This window comes from Oryza sativa, chromosome 1 (assembly GCF_034140825.1).
Source record: "Oryza sativa Japonica Group chromosome 1, ASM3414082v1".
Lineage (NCBI taxonomy): Eukaryota > Viridiplantae > Streptophyta > Magnoliopsida > Poales > Poaceae > Oryza > Oryza sativa.
Genome location: NC_089035.1, coordinates 37,392,976 through 37,411,661, shown reverse-complemented (window position 1 = coordinate 37,411,661; position 18,686 = coordinate 37,392,976). Strand labels below are relative to the sequence as shown.

Here is an 18,686-nt window from a genome sequence, read left to right as displayed (position 1 = left end):
GAGTGAGGGAGGTGGCGCGGTACGACGGCAAAAGACGACCGGAGTCCGGCGGAGGAAACCGAGCTCACCTTGAGCCAGGGAGTTTCTTCGGCGATTCGCGAAGATGGAGAAGTGGCCGAGCTTGCCCTTTCAGCCGCGAAGCCGGTGATGGCGGTGGCACAGCCTGAGGTGGACGGGGATGGCGGCAGTAGGCGGCCGGAGGCGACAAAACGGCGGCGGCCTCGGGTTGACAGTGGGGGTGGAGTTTCGGTGAGGGGTTGGGGAAATGGAGTAGCGGCCGGGCTTGCCCTCGAGACGGTGAAGCCGGTGGAGGTTGTCTCGTGGTGCGCCGACGACTAGGACGGCGGCGAGGTGTGGCTGGAGTCGGCGGTGGCGGCGGAGAGAGGTGGTGCGCGTGGCTGCGGCGCTTCGGAGGTGGAGAGGGGAAATGGAGCGGTGGACGGGGTGCGCACGGTGGCTGCAGTGCCGGGGAGGGCGACGGCGCAGTGCGGGGTGAACAGGAGCGGTGGCGCGGCACGGCTGGAGTTCTCCGGAGAGCGGCGGCGCGTGGGCTCGGCGCGAGGAGCGCGAGGGAGGGCACGACGGCTTGGGGATTTGGGGAAAAATGGGAGAGGGGGCCCCGGGGATGCTTTTTATAGGTCCGGGAGGTGGAGATCGTGGCCGTGGCGGGTGGCAACGGCCGACGGATAGAGTTCCGGCGACGTGGGTGAGTGGGGCTCGAACGGCGCCGATTTTTGGGGGGAAAATGGGGGAGAAAGTGGAGAAAGGGAAGGACGTGGGGTGGACCGCGCCCACACGCGCGCGGGAACCGGGAGGCGCGCGGGGAGGGGCGGCGACGTGGATGGCTCAGGCGGCCATGGCAGTTGCCGGCCCGGGCTGGAGGTTAGGGGTGACCCCGACAGGTGGGGCCCACCTATCGACGGCTCGGGGAGAGGAGGGAGGCGAAACGGACTTGTGCGAAGGAGGGGGCAAGCCGGGCCGACGGCCCAAAGAGAAGGGAGGAGGGGAAAAGGAGGGTGGTTGGGCCTGGGAGGAAGGAGGGGGAGTTGGGCCGAGGCCAAGAGGGAGGAGAGGGATTTTTATTTGGTTTTCTTTTTATTTAATTGATTAGTTGAATTTTGTGACTTTAAGATTACTTCTTGAGCTCCGAAAATTCGCGGAAAAATCCGGAGAGTATTTTAGGGCACAAAGAATATTAAAAAATATTCTCGGCCAATGATTTTTAAGGGAAAATTTTAATTCCCCCATTAATTTCACTTGATTGAATTGATTTAACTTTTATTTAATTTCTAGAAAATGGATTATTAAATGATTTTTAATCCCGAACGAAAATCAGGGCGTTACAGCCCTACGCCTGCCCATCGTCACATCTGTCATTTCGGCCGCAAGTGGCCTATTAGTGCGCCTGCACGTGTCGTGCTGACACTACCTCATTAAATGCGGTAGGTGGGTGTTGGGAGTGCCCGCCCAGGCCGCATACGCGAGACAGAACATGGAGGTGGTCGAGACGGCCTGACCCCTAGCATGGGAGGCAGCCGCCGCTCCAACCCCAGGCCCGACCCCCCTCGGGGGGGGGAGGGGGCACGTGGGTTTGGGGCGGCCTTCTCCCTCTGTACGGGGTACCTCCAGTTCCATATCACTAACATACTCGGAGAGGATTGGGATTGTACTATATCGTGCTGGGTTCGGTATCTCCGAGTTCTACTTGGAGATCAATGTAACTCACGGTATAAATACACACCCCCTGGGGGGTCCTAAGGTATCAAATCATAGCACCAACACCACCACCATAACCTACAATCCGAAGGACGTGAAGCCTACCCGCCGGGAGATCTCGTTGAAACCATCTCGATAAGGGTCTCGCCGGTAATCTTGGGATCGTCGATCTTCTATTGTAATCTGTAGTTTTTTCAAATCAACCTCATATAAACTAGATTAAGGCTATTACCTTACGAGGGGTCTGAATCAGTATAATCCTTATCTTCTTGTTTGCTTGATGTCGTATTGTGTAGATCCTCATACCAACGTAACTCAATACCCTATTCATCCGGTCTACGGGTATCCCCCGTCGACAAATGCATTTTATAAAATGTCTATAAGAGAGTAGAGACATTAAATTGTACCACAGCCATATTAAGCCAATGTTGAAAACAATGAATAAAATGTTTTCCCTTGCTATTGCCAATCCTTGAACTAAGATCTCTTGGGCAAATATTAATTATATATTTTGTGCCTTGTGTTACTTATTTTTAGTCTCTTATAGTATACACTATCATTCTAAGAAACATCTCTGTAGAGTTTAAAATATCTCATGAACATACCTTTGCATATTAGGCACATCTAAAAATGTCGAAAGAATACCTCTGCGAGATAAAATGTCACAAAGTTTTCTAGGAAACTTTTAAAATGCCTATAAAAAGTATTTACTATAAATTCCTGATTTTAGAGACAATTTATAAAACGCCTATACAAAATTGACAGGTTTTTATTGTACTTAGCGCCGACCTGCTATAGCTGAGCTACTCCGTGTTCTCCCCACTGTGTGCTTTTATGGTTATAACATTTTACTATCACAATATTTAGATTTAAATAAGTAAGTCCTCCATGGTTCATTTCAATTTTCTAGCAGAGGCTTTATTAATGACCTCGAAGTACGTATTAGATTCCAAGCCCTCTTTACTCTTTTGACACGCATATTTCAAGCCACTGGACCAGCTGCTATTTTCATCATCCCCTGGTGTTTTTGCCATAGAAATCTTGTTAAAAAAAAAATCCTATTCTCTGCCTAGCCCCTTTTGGGGAGAAGTTAAATAGAAGGGATGTACATTGGAATGCTACTCAAATAGCTTGAGTTTATCAGGGTGAGTGTTATTCCAATCGACTGTAACATACCCTGCCAACAGCCCAAGCTATATGCATATTAACCATAAAAAATGTTTAATGTTGTATGCATATATAACCATATGGGAAGTCCAAAATGATGGTGTGTAGTGGTTGCTTATCCAAAGAGTACACTAAAAGCTACATAATACTCTCTCCGTTTCAGGTTATAAGATATTTTAATTTTGATCAATATCAAACTACTTTAAATTTAATTATAGAGAAAAGCAGTAACATTTTCAACCCAAGATAAATTTATTATGAAAATATATTTAATTATTGATATGTGAAACTAATTCAGTATTATAAATATTACAATATTTGTCTATAAATTTAGTTAAACTTAAAACAGTTTAACTTTAATTAAAGTCAAAACGTCTTGTAATATGGAACGAAGGGAGCACCAACAATCTTGTATTTTCTCTGCTAATCATGTAGCTTTTCCTCATTGTTCATACTAAAAAAAAAATTCTATCCATCAGGTATCAGCAGCCACCATGTGTTGCTAATCGGATAAGCATTTGGCGACATAGCGCATCGCGACAAATCAGCGCGATTTAACTTTTAGTTTATTTTCTATCAGGCAATAGTCGAGTAGGAACAAACAAAACCAAATCCATTGAACTAATCTTGGTCTAGTTTGGGTCTTCTAATCAACGTGCCCCTATTCCTGATATGGAATATTTAATCATGGTTTACACGAGGAAAAGGATCTATGCGCCATTGAGACATTGATAGACACAAACCATGAAAAAGTGATTTCTATCAAAAAAAATATAATTTACATAGAGCTATTGGGTCATCATGTTCGACAACGCAAGTAGATAGGTTTGCATAATTTGCGGAAAAAAAAGACTCGTCCATTAAGTGTTGTCATGAAAATATTATTATTTTTAAATTATGATTCTGTCGACTTTTCATATCATGTTCAGTCATTCGGATTATTTAAAAAATCAAGTGAATATCATTTTTTTCTTGGTTTGTCACTAAAAGAACTTTAAGTATTACTTATGTTTCTAAAATTTGCACAAAATTTTTAAATAAGATGAATGGTGAAATGTTATAACAAAAGTCAACAACATCATATATTGAAAAATATAGGGATTACCTAATATTAAAAAAGAGTTGCCGTGGGACTAAGGGGGTGTTTGGATGGGACTGAAACTTTTTTAGTCCCTGTCACATCGGATATTTGATACTAATTAGAAGTATTAAACGTAGACTAATGACAAAAACTCATTCCATAACCCTAAACTAATTCGCGAGACGAATCTATTAAGCCTAATTAATCCATGATTAGCATATGTGATGCTACACTAAACAATCTCTAATTATGGATTAACTAGAAAAAATACTTGTGCGTTGCAGCGGGTGAAGTCTATTTTAATCTTATTATTGTTATATGGTTTATTTAAAATGAAATTCACTGTGGAAGTTCCCTTAGATATATATTTTTTTAGAAAATCATGAGCTGGTGGTTAGGAGTACGATCATCTCAAGTTAGCATGCGAGTTTTTTTAAACAGATTTCTTATATGATTCCTTCTGTATTACCAAAAGTGAACAATCTTACAAACCGACTTAAATATGGATATGTATTTCCAAAAGCAAACGAACTTAAAAACCGACTCATACATGGATGACGTACCAAAATACCGGCAAAAATATCTTCAATTTTTATAATAGTGGAGATAGAGATTAGGCTTAAAAAAATTGTCTCGTGAATTAACTCTCATTTATGTAATTAGTTTTGTAAGTAGTCTATGTTTAATACTCCAACTTAGTGTCCAAACATCCGATGTGATATAGACTAAAGTTTACTTCATGGATCCAAACACCACTTAAAACTGAAGGGAATCACTCTTCACTAGCGGAAATCTCTTATCAAATTACATGGACAGCAACATGAAGAAGAAATCAATCAATATTGCTGATGAGGACATCCTTCACTATTACCTGCTGGCAAAGACACAAAAGTCAGGCGGCAACCGTGTGAGCCTGTGAATAATCCCATCTTACTTAGCTTGGGAGGAGAAAGCCACCTTAAAAGGGAGAGCCACCATTCCCCTATTGGACTAGTCTTTTAGGGAGATTGGGCCTTTCCCCGGGTGGGTGTGCATAAGAACTGTTGGGGTTCGAGCAACCTTAAGTTATTGGGCCTCGGCCGACCCCACCTAGGCCAGATTGTTATCATTTGGTATCAGAGCTGGGCCCTTGTTAAGGGGGTGGGAATGATGAGGACATCCTCCACTATTACCCGCTAGCAAAGACGCAAAAGTCGGGCGGCAACCGTGTGAGCCTCTTGTCCTCATCTATTACCCGCTAGCAAAGACGCAAAAGTCGGGTGGCAACCGTGTGAGCCTCTGAATAATCCCATCTTGTTTAGCTTGGGAGCCACCCTTTCCCTATTGGACTAGTCTTTTAGGGAGATTTGGCCTTTCTCCGAGTGGGTGTGCTTAAGAACTGTTGGGGTCCGGACAACCTTAAGTTATTGTGCCTCGGCCGACCCCACCTGTACCGGATTGTTATCATTAGCTTGAGAGCCACCCTTCCCCTATTGGACTAGACTTTTAGGGAGATTGGACCTTTCTCCGAGAAGGTGTGCCTAAAAACTGTTAGGGTCCAGACAAGCTTAAGTTATTGTGTCTCGGCCGACCTCACCTAAACCGGATTGTTATCAATTGCTCTTTTTTTCTCTCGACTGGGAGCAAGAGAGTCAAAATATTCTAGTTCATTGCCACCTACATTCAATTCAGCATCACGCAAGTACGTACTCATACGAAGGCATGCTTACCTAGTTCGGCACTTCGATCGGCAGCGGTGCAGCCTCCCTCATCTGGAATCTGGTTAGTTCGGTCCGCGCGCGGGGGCCGCACCAGAATCTTCCAAAGACTACTCAAGGAGTAGCTAACTTATAGGTACGTACGTGCAATGCATCCATCCTATCCCTTTGACAAATTAGTCGTCTTCGCTTCGGTTACGTTTCATTTGAATTCTGAGGCCTGGAGATGCGTGATCGAATTTCCTGCGGCGTACTGGAAACTTTCGTTTTCGGCCGGAGACCGTCGTCATCGCGTTCGATCCCTCGATCAGCTCCTTTCTGTTACGTTGGGAAGCCAGAGACGCAAAGAATCACAACTGTCTGTGTGACCACTGAGATCGATCGATCAGACGGCATCACGGCAACACCGGCCGCGGGTGGTGAATCGCAACCGCACAAAGCGCGGTGCCTTTGGCGCGCGGCGCGCGGAGGCGGCCCATCGCGCGCGCGGGCGGCGTCCCATGGCGACCGCGTAAGGCTAAAATCTACAGCAGCTGATCCAGTACGTTGATCCGGCTGCGGGTGCGCTACTGCGCTGGACCCAGGCGTGTGGTCTGCTGGGTGTTGGGTGGGGCTCGCGCGCGGACACTTTTTGTCCGAAGGAGAGGCACCAACCGAGCCTAGTGCCCTACTGGTGCGTGGCCGTTTCGCTGCACGCACTCGCCGCGTGTTACTCGCGTCTCCGAATTCCCTACCAGTCTACCACACCGTCGTCTAGTTTTCCTGAATCCTGACGTTTCTATCCTGACCTCAGAGCCGGTTCCGGAGCTTTAGTGGAGGTCGCTGTACTAGTTATTAGCTCGCTGAGTATGAGTGATCATCCATAGACGCTGACGGGGGCGTCGCGTCAGTGATCGTATTTTTCTTTAACATAACTCCCAACTGCAATTGCATTAACAATACGTAGTGATAGAGTAGTAATATAGGAGTACCTTTGGTTAGAGGAGTTAGGAGTATCAGTGCTGCAGTATAATGCCGCTCGAACGTCATTACACGATCGAACAACACTCGCAAGTCGCAAGCAAGCAACCACTTGTGTTTGCGATTACGACTAGTACAACAGCCCATCGCGATCAAGCACGTGAAATAGCACACGGGCGCATCGCGCTTCACGCTTCACGCACGATGAACCTAGCTTGGCCAGTCACGCTGCATAGAAGGCGAGCTAGCCCAGTGCCGTACCCAGTGGTCACCTGACATGCACCTCGAGTGGACACCGGACCGCTCAGGACGGACAGTCACGAGGACGGCGTCGTGGCCGAGCCGGAGCCATCCAAACCGCCGATCCACTTGCGAAATTATTGAACGCCGACGTGTCCGCTCCCCGGAGGAGCGACGTGTCGGCACCCGAGAGGCGGGCTGTGCAGCTACAACAGTATTGGTGTAGTACGAGCGCTTCGATCCGTGCATCACTGATCGGAACGCACAAAAGCGACGGTGCGTGTCACGCGGAGACGATGGCGACCTCGCCTATTCGGGCATGGCGTAGTATAGCCAGGTCAACTAACGAGCATCACCCATAGCCAATTTAGCCAGCGAGTAGCAGCAAGTGTGTGAAGAGATCCACTGGACTGGACTGCAAACTACGAAGGCATCTTGGTATGCGCCTGGTATCGACAGGTTCACTGAACACTTTCTTTATAGCTCGAGCTGAAAGGATGGTGGCAAGCAAAAGGCGAGTAAAAGGGATGGACAAGATCTGCTCGAATTGGGCGTGTAAAACGTCCCAGTCCTGTTTAGCCTCACTCACTAGACATGAAAAAGGTCTCTTGCGGCATTATCGTGCCGGAGAAATGGCAAGAGAGGGTGATGTGGGTGATGAGCCCCATGATATGGGTGATGTGGTGCTCATCAGAGGCAACGTGTCGAACGCGAGAAATTGCCGCTAGATTGTGTAAGCCAGTAGCGTTCCGTGGCAGAACAGGCCAGGCCTGTCGGCGTCAGCATGTAAGCAGGGCGACCCATATCATTTGGACCAGTTTGTCGTCGGAGCAAATATTTAATCCAGGATGGCCGAGCCAGGCCGATTCCGGTCTGTGAAGGACGCATGTAAGCCACGGCAGCATAAACTAATAAGCAGCATGTGAAGCACTCACCCCCATCATATAAACAACCAGGGGGACGTATCGTATTAAATAGTAGGATGGAAGAATCGAAATGAATTGTGTAAGAATTGTTTTCTATCATATTAAAAAAGATGGAAGAAATTGAATAAAAATTGTTGCCCCATCCCTGTCAGTGTAACAGGGAATGGATCAATTCATGATCGAAGAAACGAAGCATATCGCTTTTCTGACGGCGTAGTCGCCTTCAAAACAAGAAAAAGGTTGGCGGTGCGAAAGCAACAATTTCGCAATTTTTTTCGTAATTAAACCAGAGATAAGGTATTCTATGATAGATTCTAGAGAATGGGATAATGGAAATGACTTAAACACAACACGTGGATCAAGGATATAGTCACCAAACAAAAAATAAGATACAGTGCAGCTGATACCTGATTACTAGTTTTTAATGGGTGCGTGATTAACAAGTTTCTAATGGTTCACAAGTTGCCGTCAGCCTTCATACCATTCTTCAGCATTAATAGGTTTCTTCCAAAGATCCAGACCCCACGCTAAAAAAGCAGTAAACTTTCGCGCGCGCCAGGACTACGAGCAAACAATTAAGCTAAGTAGACGAACTAGATGACGAACTTGGCCTTGATGACAAACTAGAAGTTGCACAAAATTAATGTTAAAACAACACTAGACATAGCTAGCGTAAGTAAAACAAAAGTAGATATTTTGCAGTAGTGACCAATGGTGCTAACCGGCAGTCTGGCACTACAGAGCCCCCACCATTCACAGAAATGGACTATGCGATATTTGCCACGAGAACTAGATAATCAGCCGATCAAGTTGTCGATGATTCCACAAGTTTTATCAGCCTGGCATGTAGAATTAAGCCATCCACAGACAGGTGCATTGAGCATAGTTTTAGGTTTTTAGCCGTTAAATTCAATGATAAGTGTAGTACACCACAGACGACAGACCTAGTGCTGTCAAACTCAATTACAAGTAAAAACATAACTTCTACTTGGTCAGTTGAATATTTTAAGCTGCCACAAGTAGTGTACGGTGCAATTGCAAGAATAGTTTAAACACCAAAGTTTCAAGAATACTAGTAGTTTAAACCATCGTTTCATTCAAAGAGATAATGATGCAATTGCAAGCTGAACACGACTTTGTCTAAGGAACATCAATCAAAGTAAACGTTAATTTGACAAGACACAAACATAATATCTTGAGTCTTCAGGGATTAAGAAAATTAAAGGTAGTAAGTCATTTAACATTACAAATATAGATCTCATGCACGAGGCAACAAGGAAATACTCCTTTATGACTTGACAAGCTCAGGGTCAGAAGAGATAACTAAATAATGCTTCTAATGAATTATGATGGAAGACCTTATTATCTGGAAGTTATACATACACACAATGACACAAATCTGAAGAACAGCAAATTCCAATTTTAGATATCTATTCCCTCTGTTTCAAATTACTAGTCATTCTAGCAAATCTCACACAAACCAAGGAGATGTGGTATATTACATTGTTACACTCATTAAGTACATCCTAATTATTTTCCCCAAGCAGACGAGCCAATAAGAATTGTGACTACATTAATGAAGAGTAGAGAGGGAAGGTTACCTCTAAAAGTGCTTTGAAATGTGAGAATGACAAGTATTTTGATTAAAAAAATTGAATGCTAGAACGACAAGTAATGTGCAATGGAGGGAGTATAATGTGAGAAAGTGGGTTGAATCAAGCAGTGCTACAAAAACAGGCATGTTATGACAGGTTTTGTTTGCCACCACAAACAGTGAATACTTTATAAACAGTCCATGTAAGGGTTACACTAGTAGAAGAAATTTAACTAACACATAGCCAATCTACACACTGACATCATATGGCATGTACCGAAACAGGAAAATCTTAATCCTTTGACCTCATGCCAGGGTTTTAGTTAATGTATATTTTCAGACATAACTAACGTTGACTACAGATCAATCCAAAGACAAGAGATAGATACATCAGCAAGATATCCATTAATCGAAGAAGGGTCTAGTGCGGGGAGTGTGTTCGGGGGTAAAAATGGTTCATTGTGTGCCCACAAAGATTTATGCACGAAACCTGGACCAGTATTCAATAATCAAGCCATAAGATGGGAAGCTGCACATATCAGAGCCTCTCACTGAACAATAACAAATGAAAGGATATACAACCTATTTATTCCAAGAGGCAATAATGCTCTACAGTTGACACCAAAAGATTAAACAAGACATTAGAACATCAGACCTACAATTAGTGACGAAAATACCACGTTTCCACATCTACCATTCTGTGCTTACTGCAGTACTGCTAAACACCCTGTATAGGAAAAAACATGTATGTATTGATGGCATGTACAGCTAGTCACAATTCTCTTAATTTATGCAACGCCCTTCCGCAATAATTTCTTTGCGGACTACAAATTAATTATAGCAACCAAAAAAGCATCAATTATCAACTAAAGAAATCAACCAATTCAATTTGGTCTTACAAATCAAATACTCCCCCCGTCCCATAATACAAGGGATTTTGAGTTTTTGCTTACACTCTTTGACCGCTCGTCATATTCAAAAAATTTATGCAAATATAAAAAACGAAAAGTTGTGCTTAAAGTACTTTGAATAATAAAGTAAGTCACAAAAAAATAAATAATAATTCCAAATTTTTTTGAATAAGACGAGTGGTCAAACAGTGCAAACAAAAACTCAAAATCCCTTATATTATGGGACGGAAGGAGTAGTACATCAGCTAAAAAATGATGCCTTTCAACATTTATTAAGCTTGAGGGTGACGTGAGGTACTATGGAATCTAAGTTACAGACTTACATATGACTACTCCAGCTTTCCCAAAGATGCGAGTATAGCAAGTAAACATGACCATGAAAATGCTAGCAGTGGTGGTGTCCATTCTGCCACATCACCCCTACCACTGACATTAGGGCCTCACAATCTATACTATTACACCACACTCTAACAAGTCCTCTTATGTTTCATTCCTAGCTATCTCTAAATTTTGAAATCACCTAATTGTTCAGGAAGGAAAATCATAAAGGTACTACTTAATAAGCTAGGCACTCGATTTGTTTTTTCTTGCAACGCATGGGCTCTTGGCTAGTTTTTGTTTAAAAAAAGTAATAATAAAATATCCTTATCCCTTAGAGGAAAAACAAATGGCAGGAACCTCCCTGTCATTGTAATACACCTCAAACAAAAACTTTCCCAGGTGTATCAAAGAAAACACAATAAAATAAGGAAAGCATGTTCTGTTACAGAAAAGATAATAAAATAGGAAGATCGCATCATGCTTAGGTATCGGTAACATCACTAGCTAGTGGCTAACATAAGTGTTGGTGTGACCTAATCTGGACCCTGAATAACTAGGATTTTTTTTCTGCTTAATATGTTCAGGTGGTTATTGCAAAAAAGCAAACATAGGTATTTCTTGTGGTTCTAGAAAGAAAATTATTTCATCAACAAATCATTTAAGACACCACTCCAGGGATCTGCCAATAAATTCTACAGGCCAAAAGCATGTGTTGGATTTATGAGCAAAGAAGAGTAAGGATGAGAAAAGCTTATGCAACTACATGCCATGAATAGTATAATATGCAAATGAAAAGGTTCCATGCAATAAGCTTTAAATTAAATACATATTATATACTACCTCCGTCCCAAAATATAAGAACCTAGGACCGGATGGGACGTTTCCTAGTACAATATATCAGTATTGTACTAGGAAACGTCCCATCTTGTCCAGATATATTGTACTAGGTCCTAGGTTCTAATATTTTGGGACGGAGGGAGTATATTACCTTTGGATGTTCTAGCAAATGTCTGTGCAGCTTAATAAGTGCATATTTACTTGGAATTTGGGTTTCAGTTCATTAAAGTATTTTGAAAAGTTTGATAAGAGAAAGGGTAATAGAAATCAGTAAGAAAGATCGCCTAGTAGTGCACGCATACATTGTAATTGCCTTCAGAGGCATAAGAAACAAATGGACATGACAAATTTTTGCTTAATATGATAAATTTTGATCTGAAATAAATCTAAGTAATTTCAACCTACCTGTTTTGACCAATGTCCCCCTCAGTGCCAAACTATTGATCTATGTCACTAAACTGTGATCTGAAATGAAGTATGCCAACTTAATACATATCCTTTCTTTTAAGGTACCAAGTACTAAGCTCAGGAGACTAGGAGAGAGTAACAGCTATCAATTAGTGCACCATAACGGAAAGCATGTATACAAAATTTATACTACCTCCGTTTTTTAATAGATGACGCCGTTGACTTTTTCTCACATGTTTGACCATTCGTCTTATTTAAAAAATTTACGTAATTGTAATTTATTTTGTTATGAGTTGTTTTATCACTCATAGTATTTTAAGTGTGATTTATATCTTATACATTTACATAAAATTTTTTGAATAAGACGAATGGTCAAACATGTGAGAAAAAGTCAACGGCGTCATCTATTAAAAACGGAGGGAGTACATGGTAACAATCACAGAAACATAATTTATCTAGCTTTTGGTTTAGTCAAGTACACAATTGCCTAACGCAAGAAGCTTGCTTACCACATAAGTGAGCAGCCTAACTACACATTGAGGAATGAACATAATACTGAAGTTGGCATACTTCACTTGGATATGCAAAGACTTTGTGTGACCTAATTATCATTGCTATCCCACATATTATATCTTTCACTTGGATATACAAAGGTCTGGAGGAGTCTACAGAAATGCCAAACACCAGATACAGGAAAGATAAACTATAGAACAAGACATTAAGTTACATGTACAGTTTTAAATATGATAATAGAACATTCATAACACACACCAAATTTGTCATAAGACGCAAGCCATAAGCATAAGTAACATGATAATTCACAACACTGAAGAAAATATATACAAGAGAGCGAAGCATAATACCACACTGCAATTTTATTCCCACATTGGCAGGGATGGAGAAGGACCAACTCACAGTGCATCCTCACCCACATGAACTCCTATAATCAATACTCACGGTACCCCCTTGAGTCGTCATCTCTTCCAGCAGGCACTACCTTATCTTCAACCCGATCTGCCGACTTCTCCTCTTTGTATTTCACACCTTCATCAATTGCAAGCCCTCCAAGGGCCCCCGTCACCGTTCCCACTGCAATCCCAGTGCCTACTCCATACCTCCCATTTCCACTCCCACTCCCCGCTCTAGGATCATATTGCCTGTTGTATTCCACCGGGGCAGAGGGCCCTGCGGTGTACTCATACTGAGGCGGTGGCGGTGGTGCAGAGTAGTACCCACCGGAACGGTAGTACTGCTCCGAGCCGTATTGAGGCGGAGGCGGGGCCGAGTATGCGGGAGGCGGAGGGGGTGGGAAATAGTAGGGGGAGGAGGAAGGAGGCGGATACTGCGGCTCGGGAGGAGGCGGGGAGCGCTCGCGAAGGGCGAGGCGGATGCGGAGCTTCCCCTGTGGGCGGCCGGAGGGGCGGAGGAGCGGGAGGGTGATCAGCGCGGAGGCGGGGGAATCGGGGCTAGGGTTAGGGTTGGTTGAGAAGAGGAGGTCACGGAGAGGGGAGCGGGCGGAGCCGACGAGCGGCTTGGGCGAATCGGAGGGCTTGGAGTGGAAGACATCGAGGGAGAGGAGCAGCGACGGATCGTGCGGGGAGAGGTGGGGCGGGAGAGGGAGGACGACGCGCTCGTTCCATGCCGGCTTGCAGCCGCCGACGTCGTCGGGGCGGGTGGCGGCGCGGCGGGAAGGGTCGAGGTAGGCGACGACGTAGGCGCGGAGGTCGCCGCGGCGCCAGTTGACGTTCTTCAGGTGCTTGCCCGAGACGACGGTCACCTCCAGATCGATAGCTTTGAGTGGCGCCGCGGGGGGCGGCGGCGGCATCGGAGGCGGTGGGGATTGGTACTGGGGCTGCGGGTGCGGGGGAAGCGGGTGCTGGTGTTGATGCTGCGGGTGGAGAGGTGAGGAGGACGGGGACGGGGAAGCCATGGCGCGGCGGCGGAGTGCTCTGGTTTGGCTTGGTGGCGGCTCGCGGCGTTCGCCCAATTGCGCTTAGCTCGCACTATGCAATTTTCTCCTCGCAGTGGTAGGTGATGACATGACGCGGTGACGACGTGATGGCTGCCATAAAAATCTTGCAACGTCAACGGAAGGGGAAATTGGGCCTGACCTGGGTTGTGGGCTGTAGTAGGCCCTCCTATCGGGCCGAGCAGTTGTTCTGGCCTGCCAAGGTTGAAGCAGAAACGGAAAATCGAAGGTCCGTGTCCAATTCACCTGGGTGGCTGGGTTCAATCACAGTTGCATGCAGTCATGCAGATGAACATAGACGGGACAATAATCATATTTCACATTTCTTTGTTGTTGTTATCCTTAAACGAGAGAATTTGCAGCTACGAAGCGACCTTTTTGGCTTGTATTATTTGTATATGGTCAAGTAGCTAAGGACTTGGGGTACACTACAAGTCTACAAGATTAAAGCCCCTTCAAGCAAGATAGTTTTCTCAGCCCTCTTGGCCAGAGACAATGAACCATATCGATGCCCTGTTGTGAAAATTGTCCCCTCCTATACCCCCTTTCAATCGAAAGTAGAAGTAGCCAACTAGCCGTAACATACGAGACCCGAGCGTCATCCCGACGGCGTCCCGCGGCTGGAGAGCGGCAAAACCACCGGGAATCCGTTGAAAAGTATAGGAAAGCCAAGTCGCAGCCTCCCAGGTGACCCCGTTTTTTTACTAATCCCCGGGCGCGAGCGGCCGCGCGTTGGCGCTCAATCTGCGCTCGACACCGCATTGCTGCGGACGAAATTGCTTAGCCCGGCGCCGCGTCATTGTCATGTCCGCTGCGAGACAATAGGCAGAGAGAGAGAGAGAGAGAGAGAGAAAAGAGTAGACTGGTAGTTGGTCACGTCGGCCGCTCGGGACCGCGACGTGGGCCGTGACAGCGAGTGACCGAATTCCATCGCTGATTGGTACCAGCAGTATTGTACGGCCGCGGCTGCCCAATCCAAAAGTCAAAAAATGCCCACCAAACAGTTGCGTGCCATCGTCCATCGATACGTCGTGCAACGCGAATACGCGATGCGATGCTCCTAGCCTCCTACTCAAACACAAGAGCTCTCAGTGTTTTGCTCATGCTACCATTGAAGTTTTCTGAAGAAATCTGCAACTCCATTCACTGAAAACAGGCAGCTGAGCTGAGAGGCAGGAAAGAGTGCGATCTGAAGGTTCGCCACGCAGTGAAACCAGAGCACGGGAGTAGGTAAATAAGCCTATTATTGAAGTTAGTCCAGGTCTTGCCTTGCTTATGCTTGATGCAGAATTTTAGCTCCTGTCTTCATCTGTCAATCTGTCATTAGATTAGCTCAGTGTCTGTTCTCTACCGTAAGTTAAGAATTGCTGTGACAGGTGACTGAAAGGTACGCTAATTTGTTTATTTGTGTTGTGGATAGGCATTCTCAGCTTGAAAAGGTCGGCGCAAAATTATGTAGCGCGTGACCCCTCTCAAGAGGAGGTAAAAGCGACCTTCTCATTGCTGCATATTTTTATGCTGAATTGCTGATACAGAAACCTTGCATGAAATTTGTACGAAAAACATATCGGCACTGCCCATTTTCGAGACAAATCCTTTAACAGGGTTGTTAGAAATTTAAAACATTCCACTAGGGCACTTTTGACCTGTCTAATCTTATAAACAATGCGAAGAAAAACACCATTCAGAGGCTGGAAAAATGGAATCTCCACTCGAATTCTCTTCTCAAGAGACTCCAACAAGACAATCATTTATGCGCTACTGTGCAGTGGTCCAGCAGCAAGGTAGGTAGCCGATATACACCGGTGCGGTGAGCCCTTTGTATAAATGACATCAGTCTAACATTGTTGGAATATCAATTATGTGATGAACTTTTTCTGACCTTTTTTGTTTTTAGCAAACGTTTTACATTTTTTCTAAAGTACTACTCCCTCCGTTTTACAAGGTAAGTCATTCTAGTATTTCCCACGTTCATATTAATGTTAATAAATCTAGACATATATATATCTAGATTCACCAACATCAATATGAATATAGAAAATACTAAAATAACGTGTATTATGAAACCGAGAAAGTAATATCTAAGCTAGTGTACGTTTATTAGCATTACTGTTGTTCCTGCCTGTCATACACAGTTCGGTTACAGATTGTGCAGGCGTAAGGACGATGCGGTGTAAAAGTGGCTCCTCCTGTCCTCCATGTGAGCTGGGACGTGAATCTGAGATTCTGCTTTCGCAATTGGGAATCCACGCACCAAATTCAGTGAACCGAGTAGTACTACTAGCAGTGTGGGTGGACCCACAACGGTTAACCCTGTACTAAGGGCTTCTTTAGTCGGCAAAAAATTTTGCCACTACATATTATATTGGATATACGGACACACATTTGAAGTATTAAATATAGTCTAATAACAAAACAAACTACAGATTTCGTCAGAAAATTAAGAGATGAATTTATTAAGCCTAATTAATTTATCATTAGCAAATGTTTAATGTAGCACTACATTGTTAAATCATGGCGCAATTAACCTTAAAAGTTTTGTCTCGCAATTTCCTAACGAACCGTGTGTAATTGGTTTTTTTACAATTAATACTCCATGTATATGTCCAAACATTCGATGTGACAGCGTGAAAATTTGTTTGGGAACTAAACAACCCCTAAATATAAGGCCACCAACCCTCATATCATCTATTGTCCATAACATTTAATATATTCCACATAAGTAAAATTTTAATGTGAGAAGAGAGTTAACGAGAAGAGAGGTAAAAAGTTGAAGAAACCATTTCTCATGAAAAAAATTATATCTACACGAGAATAGGTGGATAAAAGAAGAAAGAAGAGAGGTGATTGGATGTGAATTTAATTTAAAAAAACCATTCATTAGATATATAGTTTCTATACATAGTGTATATATATATATGATAAGTATGAAAATTATTCTATAGTTTTTAGGTTTGGGATGGCCTAAGAAACCTTCCACTAGTGTGATACTTAATCTGCTCAGAGTTCCATGGAGCAGTTGCACTGAAAAACACCCGACCGTTGTATAACTGCATCGCCTAATACCCAAAACAGCAAGAGCAATTAGCAAAGAGTACACCCAAAACAAGCTTTGACAAAAAGGGATCGAGGAACTCTAGAACCGTGATTAAATAAATCAAAAGCAGGCGTGAGAGAAAGGCAGCAGGCAAAGGACAATAAACAAATGCAACACCACCTACAATTGCACAATGAGAAAGCTGCTCTCTTCTCTACTGCTACCACTGTTTCTCTCCAGACCTGACAAGCGCACAAGGCACACAGATAGAAATAACTGTCGTCACGGAAAGAGAGACACAGATGTCAAACAAGGAAGCAAATTACGCGGAGCAGCTAAGGAAGGCCCTGTTAAGTTTTCACTCAAAAAATTTTTTACCCTGTCACATCAAATATTTAGACACATACAGAGAGAATTAAGGGCCTATTTGGCACAGCTCCAGCTCCACCCCTCCTGGAGCTGAAGCTCAGCCAAACAGTTTCAGCTCCACCAAAACTGGGAGTGGAGCTGGGTGGAGCTCTCTCACAAAACGAACTATAGTTGTGGAGCTGGGTTTAGGCAGCTCCACAACTCCACTCCAGACCCAACTCCTGGAGCTAAATTTAAGAGTTGGAGCTATACCAAACAGACCCTAAATATAGACAAAAAAAACTAATTACACAGATTGCGTGTAAAATATGAGACGAAACTTTTAAGCCTAATTGCGCTATGATTTGACAATGTAGTGCTACATTAAACATTTGCTAATGATGGATTAATTAGGCTTAATAAATTTGTCTCGCAGTTTACATGCGGAATCTGTAATTTATTTTGGTATTAGTCTATGTTTAATACTTCAAATGTGTGTCTGTATATCCGATGTGACACGGCAAAACTTTTTACCCCTGGATCTAATCACAACCGTAGGTGGTGTTTGGATCCCGTCACATCAGATGTTTGGACATTAATTTGGAGTATTAAACATGAACTACTTTCAAAACTAATTATATAAATGAGAGCTAATTTGTCTGACAAATTTTTTTAAGCCTAATTAATCTATAATTAGCACATGTTTACTGTAGCATCACATAGGCTAATCATGTATTAATTAGGCTCAATAGATTCGTCTCGTGAATTAGTCCAGGGTTATGACATGTGTTTTGTCAATAGTCTATGTTTAATACCTCTAATTAGTATACAAACATCTGATGTGACAGGGACTAAAAATTTTTAGTCCCATCCAAACAGCCCCTTAGATCCCATCCTAAAACTTTACACCATGTCACATCGAACGTTTGAACACATACATAAAATATTAAATATAGGCTAAAAAATAACTAATTGCACATATTACGACTAATTTGCGAGACGAATCTTTTAAGCCTAATTGCTATAAGATTTGACAATTTGGTGCTACAATAAACATTTGCTAATAACAGATTAATTAGGCTTAATAAATCCGTCTCACGGTTTACTGATGGGTTCTGTATTTAGTTTTTTATAAGTGCCCGAACAACCCATGCGACACCTTATATAATAACCGATGTAACGCGCCAAAACTTTACACCCCTAGAAACACCCTCGAAATCACTATGTAAACACCAAAAAGTCACTTAGTCAGTGCGTCTAAGTTCATGCTGAATTTGGAGGTTTTTCACCTATCCTATCGGAAATATTACATATCTTGCTACTTAGGGAAAAATCAAACGCGGATATATTTTACCTATAGCTAGTACACCCATCCTACATGCCCGTATGAAAGGAAACTGTTTTAATCACTCGGGTGGATGTCCACCCGTTTATTACATGTCATCTAAATAGTTATATTTTTTTTGACAAGATA

The 18,686-nt window shown here is 43.4% G+C and overlaps 1 protein-coding gene across 1 annotated transcript; it reads right to left on the bottom strand.

Annotated features, from left to right (window-relative positions):
• Positions 1 to 12,546: 12,546 nt before the first annotated feature.
• LOC4324821 (leucine-rich repeat extensin-like protein 3) lies at positions 12,547 to 13,902 on the bottom strand. Its single transcript, XM_015763317.3, has one exon. The coding sequence runs from the start codon at positions 13,786 to 13,788 to the stop codon at positions 12,805 to 12,807; it is 984 nt and encodes a 327-aa protein (XP_015618803.1). The 5' UTR covers positions 13,789 to 13,902; the 3' UTR covers positions 12,547 to 12,804.
• Positions 13,903 to 18,686: the final 4,784 nt, after the last annotated feature.